The sequence below is a fragment of the Triplophysa dalaica genome, chromosome 6 (assembly GCF_015846415.1).
Source record: "Triplophysa dalaica isolate WHDGS20190420 chromosome 6, ASM1584641v1, whole genome shotgun sequence".
Taxonomy (NCBI): domain Eukaryota; kingdom Metazoa; phylum Chordata; class Actinopteri; order Cypriniformes; family Nemacheilidae; genus Triplophysa; species Triplophysa dalaica.
Genome location: NC_079547.1, coordinates 6,832,775 through 6,842,535, shown reverse-complemented (window position 1 = coordinate 6,842,535; position 9,761 = coordinate 6,832,775). Strand labels below are relative to the sequence as shown.

The window sequence follows — 9,761 nt, the reverse complement described above, 5'->3', positions numbered from 1 at the left end:
TGTACTCAAAAACAATATTTACAATAAAAAACAAACCTGGACTCTTTCTATTGAATGTTGTTTGGTTACAAGAATATTACATACATACAAAATTTCCAGCTGTATCTCCAGAAAACTTAACTGTCTTGATTTATATTTTATTTTCTGAGGTTGTTTTGGCCTTCAAATCCGTGACATCAAAAGGAACAAAAGCAAGAGAGAAGATAACTCTTGTCATTATCATCCTAGCTTCAAACTCTGGTCAAATTGACTTTCTTCTCTTACAGTGTTGCAATGCCCATTAAAGTCCTGCCACTTTACTTCAACCAAACATGCCACAAGAAAATATAAAAAAAGAAAAGAGGAAATTCCCGCCTGTATTGAAAATACACACGATTTTGAGGATAACATGTTTTGTGATTTGCTTTCAAAATTAATCATACAGTAACTCATTGTTGTAGGGAAAACACATTTCCAAAAAATATTACATAAAATTTGCAAGTATTTACCCTTATTGTTTCATCAACTACTGTTCAAACCTCAATTTAACAACTTTTTAATTGTTTGTGGCCTGTAACCTATAGCAATTATTGTTCCAATACAATGACCATTATGGTTATAACTTTAAAATGAGGAAGTGTTTACAACACAAATGAATTTCAACTTGACTCAGACAATGGTTTGCTTTTCTTTTCATATTGTTTTGTTCAAAAGAACAGTTTACCCACAGTTATCATATTCTACAGAAAGCATTTGGATGCATCACAAGTCGAGTAAAAAATGTCTTAGTTTTTATCCCCATTCAGTTTTCTTGTAACGGATCATACAAAATAATAATCAATGATATGCCAAAGTAACATATTTTCTTTTTGAATGTGTTTGTTTGACCCATCCAAACCCCAATAGGAAGATATTATTTCAACTTTACTCCTGTATTTTGTCACACACTTGTTATGCACTTGTTGTCCTCTTCAAATCTCTGCATGTCCCTTGTCCTTTTTACAAATTAAAATGTCTATTTAAACTACACTGCACCTTAATCATTGATTATCATTGTGGTTAAGAAGACGTGACGAGAGCCGTGAGGCGGGGCCGGTGGCGTGATTGATAGTTTGAATCAGCTGTGCGCACACCGATATCTCATGGTGGAGATTGAGAGCATAAGAGGACGAGCGACGGGACTGTTGACGGGAGAGGACCGGGCCCGAACATGTTTGTATTTGTATTTATTGCTTTGTTCGCCGGCGGTCGGCCGTGAGGGGCAGCCGGCTGTTATTACTTTATTAAATGTTCAAATGTCTTCCGGTTCCCGTCTCCTTCCTTCCTTTTTATGAACCTCGTTACAATATTCATCTGAAAATCAATTGAAATGATGTTTCAACCCATAGGTCAAGTCAGATTCTTTTTCCATGAAAGACATTTTCCGTTATCATAGTTTACTGTATATTTTGAATCTTCAAGATGTAACTGGATTAGTTCTCCAGTCACTAAACATGTTTCCTATGTGCTTTTCTTTAAATTAAAATCTGTCATGTAATGGTCATGTATGTCTGGTTGGGTTAGGGTTCAATTCAATGGCAGTCATTTATTACTTACTTTAAATCTTGTGCTGACATCACTTTTGCTGTCTAAACAATCTTACAGTTAAATTACTTTAATTAAGGAGGACATTTTCACTATATCCCATCTGATATGTAGATCATTATCAGCAAGCCCACCTTACTTTTGTTGACACTCTTGGATGTTTTTAACAATAAAACAAATGATATTTATACGCTTCTGTCATTGTTGAATTGAATATTCATTAAATGAACCTGTACTATGTTCAGGAACTATATTAAAATTTAAAATATAATTAAATTAGACAAAAGACGGTTTTGATGGAAAAAATGACAGAGACTACATTGCATTCCAAATCCAAATGACAAAAGAATTAAAATATACACACTTCTATGAAACACTATTCATTTTTTTTATTTGGTAGCACCTTTTTTAACAGTGTTTTTACGATGGTGGGTATTTATTTGTTCATTTATTTTAGGATAACTATCCCTTTAAGTCTATATTTTACAAAAGAAGCAAACGTCTTCTCTGAGGACATGTGAAGTGTTTGTTCACACCTTCACTGACAGTATCACAAATGAGAGATGGATAGACTGTCAGGAGGAGTTGACTGCATGTTCACCTCTGACAAGCTCCCTGAGGGAAATGCCAGTGTGATTCTATCAGCTGCTTTCTTTTCATTCATCTCTCCTATCTAAAGGCCAGTAATGATGCTGTGCTCACATGGCAAGTGCCAGTGGGGGATCAGGAACATAACTTGTGCATTACTTAGGGGATGTGATCACACAGGACATGAAAGGGTGACTTTGTCTCATTCACCCCCTGATGCTTGAAAAGACTGAGAGCTTTAGAAGTCCAGCATATACCCAATGTCACTTGGAAAGTGCCAGTTACTTTACTTTGTAAGAATAACATTGCATTTCTAATGCATCCACATGCAGAGAGCTTCCAATAGGTTCTCTCAGGTTTATTACCCTGGTGCGCTTCCATGTCTGCATGACAGCTTTCCAATTTTATGCGAACCATGCATTGTTTTAAACATAACTGCCAGTGTGATGCATCCATCCTGTGCTTTTTCTGTGTTAAATTGTTCTGGGCACCAGGCGCACAAAATCAAGACAAAGGTCACTGCTGAAACAACGGGTTTGCAAAAGGTTTTACTATGTTACGCTTTCACAGAGACTACTAAGCAAATGCTGTGTTACCTATTAAATTAAGTATAATAAATCCTGCCTATTATTGTTTGATTTTGAAAACTGATCTGTTTTATGGAACAAATGTCTGGCAGTGCAAAAGAGAGACACGGATGAGTTTACAGGGTTAGACATAAATCTGGACCTAATTGAGAGATTGTAAAAGCAATAACATTGGGTTTAATAGCTAATCCACTGAGATCTTGCTGTGCACCTCTGCAGTTCACACACACTAGGTTTGCAAGTTTTATAAAGATTTTCAATGACTTTTATAATGTACTGTATTATCTAACACTCGCCCTGCCTCTAAACTTTACTCACACAATCCAATTTGTATGTTGGTAAAAGCATTATTTATATGTTTTTAACCTATCCTCTAACCCATATGACCATATGTTAGTTACTTTCGGAAATATACTGTAATCCAATATCTTACACCTTGATGTTTTGTGGGGTTTAATATGAATGTTGATTTCAAGTTCCTGACCAGTAGCTCAGATAACACAGCCTCGCATTTACAGGGCGAGAACAATTGGTAGGCAAATCGCAATGTCATATAGAAATCCTTTAAAGAATCATAAAGAAACTTTTGGTTTATGTCTACAAAGGATTAAACGGACTTGCCCCCTCCTATTTAGCTAGGGTCCTCCGGGTATATAAGCCACCAAGGTCTCTAAGGTCCTCAGATTTAGGATTACTATGCATTCCAAGGACTAAATATAAGTGAAGGGGGGATCGGGGATTTGCAGTGACAGCGCCCAAGAAATGGAATAGCATACCACTCCATATTAGACATGCTCCTACCCTTTAATCCTTTAAGAGTCGTCTGAAGATGTATCTCCTCTGTACTGCCTCTGCGAATGTAGAGGGTTGAGATCGTGTGTCTGTTTGTTTTTATGTGATATTTTTTGTGTTTTGTGGATTTCTCTCATATTTTATTGCGTAGTGTATTGTATAGCACCTTGGTAAAAAGTTCTGTTATTTAAAGAGTGCTTTATGAACGAATAAAAGTTCATAGTTTAATAAAATAAAAATTATTATTCAATTTAGAAAAAGATCAAATCAATGTTTACTCATAATGGAAACTCAAACACATTTCATTTATCAGCATGTGATGAACTGTGATTATTAATAGATGAAAGATAAAATGTGGCATGTTTGCATCATATGTTTGCCTTGGTTAAAACAATATTTTCCAAAATGTACATGTAAATTACCATATGCCAAATTAAAAAATTGTAATTAAGCAAGCAGTAATCTTAAATATATGGGTGGCATTTCCCTCAGATAAATTTATTTTATGAGACAGATAAAAACCAAAGACATTACGCACGATTTGACTAATAAGTACAAACTTTAACCAAAGTCTGTGTTCCTCTCACTCAACTGTTAAAAATGTTACTGTTAAACCTAAAGACAATATATTTAATGTGCAAAACCAATGCCTAAAGTTCGGGCTACTTAATATTAGATTAGATCACTAAATACAAAGGCAGTTATTGTAAATATAATGATCACAGACAATAGTTGTGATGTACTCTGCCTTACTGAAAGATGGCTTAAACCAATCGATTATTTCGGTCTAAACGAGTCTACTCCACCAAGCTACGGTTATATGCATGAGCCTCATCTGGTTGGTCGAGGTGGTGGCATCGCAACAATCTTTAGAGACTTTCTTACCGTAACTCTGAGAACAGTGCATAAATTTAAATCATTTGAAGTGCTTGCGTTGAACATATTTGTTCCAGCAAAAGTGAAAAAACATTGCTTTCTCTTACATTGGCTACTGTGTATTGACCCCCTGGGCCCTACACTAATTTTCTGAAAGTGTTCGCAGACTTCTCATCGGACCTATTGGTTGTCTGAGATTTTAATGTCCACTTAGATAGTGCTAACGATATGTTAGCAGAGGCGTTTAAATAGCTACTAAATACTTTTGGGTGTATAGAACCCATTATCGACAGGGTAGAACAATCAACTCAACTACTAAAGATAGTTTCGTAAAGAACTTGCCAGATCTGACTCCTCTAATAACCTAAAACACTCTTGTACAATAGGTGGCAGTATGAATCAAAAAGTTGTTTGTAATCTGCCATTAATTAAGAGAAGAAGAAGACTACAAAATATGATTGGACTGGAAGTAACATAAAGGTCCACAATACACAGGGGAAACACATACTGGATCATGACATCAGTATTGTTTTTACTTAATTGAAGAAACTTTAATAGCCTAAATTAACAAAGGCATAGTCCTGTCTTAGGCAAAGCCTTATCTATGAAGCCGGGCTTAATAAACTCATATCATTATTGTACAATGCATAACGTACAACATTGCATTGTTTATCTTGCTGTGTTGAAACTGAATGAAGTTTATTTTTTATGGACTCTGAATGACCTTGTCAAGATCAATTTGATTCAGGTGGAGAAACAAATGAAGGAAGGTTTTGTTATAGACTGAAGGTTAAGGTCCGCTTTAATTGTGAAAGAGCCAGCGCGATGTAACTAGCTAACTGTACAATGCTTGACAACTGTTTTAACACAGAAATGTAAGGTCCATTCACATGGCGCATTTAAAAATATGTGCAAAATGCTTGCGCTGCTTTTTCCCTCTTTCTGGTGGTTGGGTGTTTGCGCTCCCATGGGGTCTGCCATTACTATTGGAGCGCAATTGATCCACATCAACATTTAAATAACAAACCTGAGTAAACAATCGATGTACAGTAATGCGCATCGTGGTCACGAACAGATGGAGGTGGCCCGTTAAAAGTTTTTGCATATAGGCAAATATGGCCATCTCTGTGTAATAAACAAACTACTCAATTTGTTATATTGCTGTACTCTTTTATAAAAATGAGACAAAAAAGAAACGATAATCTGATTATCAGGTCAGGTCAATGAATGAGTCCATCAATGGTTCTCAAATCTCAGGGGGAATGTCAAGCTTGGAAGATGACATAGGTTTGGTTTAATAATTATCATAGTTGACATCGGCTCCATGTCTGTAAGAACTGGGGTCCTGCTGGCTCATGGGTGCATTCTCATCATGATGATGCTGCCGGCCCTGGTCATGTGATCTAGCACGGTCCATCCAATAGGAAAGATCAGTCTCAAGTCTCTGGAAAACATATTGGTGAAGATAAAGTGAACAAAAAATAGAATATTTTTGTGGTAGAATTGGTACAAATCACAGACACATGATAAACTACAAGAAGTAAAACAAACCTAATGAGTGGCACAAGAAGCTCATGTACTATGTAGGCTGTTTTTAAAAGCAGTTAACGTCTGTTTTTAAAAGAGGAGGTAAGATATAAAACCATTTTCGAAATTATTTTACAGTACTGCTCAATTAGAAATCTACATTAGATATCAAAGACAAAAAGACAAGGGCTAACACATGAGCGCACACACGTACATACAGTGTGTAAAATAAAGCAGCTGTGTCAGGCAGGCCACAGATGTCACTACAGTCAATGTTCGACACATCCAAAGTCAGTTGTCAGTTTATAGAAATCACTCTAGTGCAGAGCAGTAACTGCACTATAACTTTCTACAAGAGCCTAGATATCAGTCTCATTCTCTCCTCTTTATTACAGTTCAATTTAACCTTACCCACAATTACTTGAAATTGATTTGCAAATATTAATCAACTGAGCATTAGTAGAATTTTTCTAATTTTACTTATAATTTTCTTTCTTTCTTGAGGCTAGAAAAAATAATGTATAAAACACCCCTGAAAAATAACATAAAAATAATGTTTAATTATTGCAGTATTTTACAATAAAATTACATACATTCTAAGGCAATTTTGAATACAGTCAGATCATAAGATGTTGGCACTTACCTATTAAACATCGTGTTTGTTATAGGAGAGTGAGACTATGGTTTAATATCAGGAACAGTTAAAGATGACAAATTACAAAAGATGACTCCAAAAACTTAAAAAACTTCAAAGTTATTTCACTTTACAATATATTCAATATTTTTCTGCTGGAATATTACTTTTTTTAAGTAAAATAGCAATTTACTTTTACAGTACCAAAGATTATTATAATTCACCTTTCTTTAAAAAAAAGTAAATTAAATATTAATATTAATGTTATTTTACGCAAAACTTCAGAAAAGTTATTATGTAATTTATTATCCCTGACACTGATGATGTAAAACAATAAATCCGTTTACCAAACAAACAGATTTTGTGAAGAAACCTCAGTCAAAATAAATTGACAAACTGTCTTCAAATCTACAACAAGTTATTTTGGAATGAATATATTTGGAGTTTGTGATAACAAACAGCAGTTTAAAGGTGGAATTCAGTTTACTGCATTATTGAGAACTTACACCGTGTCTGCACCGGACGCGACACAACAAAAGACATTAGAAACGAATAAGAACTCATTATAAATACAATATTCTCCACACTGGATGCGTCAGGACGTGACAAACCCATTAAGAACAAGCAGGTTGTCATGTCGCATTAGTCGCGTCCTGTGTAGGTACGGTGTAAGAATATGTCAGCATATGGAAACTAATGTTGTGTATCAAGTCAATCGATCCAAAACAAAAAATCAATTCTCCCCAAACCTTATGCACAGCACAATTCGACGCGACAAGCCTTAAACTTTCAGCTTTTTCCTGAAGATACCCACATTGTAAAAAACGTTTTTAGGGACCCGTACAATAAGTAGATGTACATAGGTATAAATATGTGCAAAATGCCCCCTCTACACTGTGCAGTAGCATTGTAGACCATTTTACTTACAGCCTCATCAAAGCCCATATACATGAACTGTTGGATCCACTGCTGGACGTCAGGACGGCTTCTGTCCCACACGTTTCTCTTAGACCTGTGAAGAACTGACAGAAATTCTTTGGCCTTGGACTGAGACACTGCAATTTGTTCTGTAGTTCTGGCTTTAAGCTCCTTTACTGAAGAAAGACAATAGATAACACAATTAAAGATTATCATATTGGATAAAAGATTAGTTTTATAACTGACTTTATAAATATCTTAGGAAAGGTTAAGAAATCAGGCCCCAGGTCTGTATTAAAGTGTTTTAAGTAAAGGAGGGCAGCGCCTCTGCCCAATTATCTATCGCTGACGATGACGCACAGAGACGCTGACCTAATCTACTGCCCCAAGCTGTTGCACCTCTGTGTTAAAAATACCAATGATGCCTTTGGTTTATAAACAGTTTTACAATCTTCGCTCAGAACATATTAGCCATCTATCTCTGTGAGTCCCGGAGGTCAGAGGCTGATGGGTAGTTCTGGACAAGTGTGAAAAAATTATGGAGGGCATCAGGCTATAATTAAAGACTGTTGGTAAATTTAGCATGAATACTATGGCATGATGGGCATGGTAGGTGATTATTTTTGAGGACTGCAGGCTGGTACAATGTTCCTTTGCTTCTGGGGTAAATAAAACACAGATCGTTAACCAGACTGATCTTTATGAAAAATCACATTGATGTTGATGTTATCTCACCATCTTGTTTCCTGATGATCCTGTGAAGTCTATGCTCAGACAAGCCACCTGAACAACCAAAGAAACTGTTTAACAAGCAATGGCTCATCTTAAAGTCAGATCACTATACTGAATTATCCTTTTAGAGATACTTGATGTGTTGGTTAAAATATTCATGCTAACAACAGCAGAGCTAGTTTAATTCATGTTATTTGGTTTTTTTTTGGTTTATGCTGTTGTTTTGATATAATGTCACTGTTGATTTCAAAAAATTCAAATTGTTTCTGAGTATGCATAGTAAAATATGAATCAATTTTATAATTAAGTATGATGTTAAAAGTAGCCTTAATATAAAGTAATAGTGACCATTAGATATTGTTCAATTGACTAATATTTTTTTAAATCAATGATTGTATCTTCATGTGAGTTGATGTAAAGTTAATTAATCTAAATGTTAGTTCATGTGAATGAATGCATTAACTAATATAACCAAATGTAACCTTAAACCAAGGAACCAAAATAAAAACAATGCTCTGCAATAGATTCACATTCTCTACTTTATTGTGAAGTAAACAATTAATAAAATGAATAAAGGACACTTAAGCAATCAAGATCAATAAAATGATCATTAAGATTTAGATAGTTAAATGGTTAAATAAAATAATATTTAGAGTTAGATTCATTTGGATATCTTTACTTGACGTTTTATGGAGGGGTGAACCAATAGTTTACAAGAGTTATACATTCCCCACCTTCATTCAAAGCAATTTTTGAGATTTGAAAGGGGTAACAGCCTAAACATGGCAGAAAAACTTAAATGACATACCTGATGCCGGTGCGCAGAAACTTAGGATGCTTATGAGAAGGACAGCTTGCACACAGTGGCTAGGGAGTGACATGCTTCTGTTCTCTGGCTAGACTGTGTGTTGAGAAAGATTTGATTTGGACTGAGATGAATGACAAGGTGCTATCCCGGACTAACAAGCAAACATTCCTGCTGGAGACCAGTTGCCGCTTGTGGAGGAATGTCCTGACCCTCCTAAAACCACAGATTGTGTGATGTTTGACTGGTTTTTGCTGGTTTTCTCTCCTGTGTGTTTTGGTTACTTTTATTGGGTCGTTATGTTCAAAGGTGTTGCTTTCATTTACATTTTTTCAATTTTTTATAATCTCAGTGATCACCATTTTAGACTCTCATTAGTAGCCTGTCAAGTCGTGTAAACAACATTATTTTTTAATATCTTTCTAAGAGGAACATCCATCAAAAACAGAATGACTTGTTTCCATACATTCATGCATTTATGAAGGCACTTTTATCCAAAGCGAAACTGCATTTTGTTTTTGAGCATATGCTTTCTTTTAAATGCATGAACTTGGCATGGTTAGAACCGCGCTCCACCAAATGAGCTACAGGAACGGTGAATTATCCATACTGTCATTGCCCAGTCACAGCAAACAGGCTGTTTAAAATGTTTGAGTTTGGTAATCCTGTTTGCGCTCATTTTTATCTTTCCTGTTTTTCTAGAGGGCAAATTTCAAAGCAGAATCCGCAATGCATATTG

The 9,761-nt window shown here is 35.4% G+C and overlaps 1 protein-coding gene across 1 annotated transcript; it reads right to left on the bottom strand.

Moving 5' to 3' along the window:
- Positions 1-5,700: 5,700 nt before the first annotated feature.
- On the bottom strand, positions 5,701-9,098 carry ecrg4b (ECRG4 augurin precursor b). Its single transcript, XM_056751258.1, has 4 exons — positions 9,026-9,098; positions 8,221-8,268; positions 7,495-7,661; positions 5,701-5,850 (listed from the first exon to the last, which is right to left on the bottom strand). The coding sequence occupies exons 1-4, from the start codon at positions 9,096-9,098 to the stop codon at positions 5,701-5,703; spliced, it is 438 nt and encodes a 145-aa protein (XP_056607236.1).
- Between the last annotated feature and the right edge of the window lie 663 nt (positions 9,099-9,761).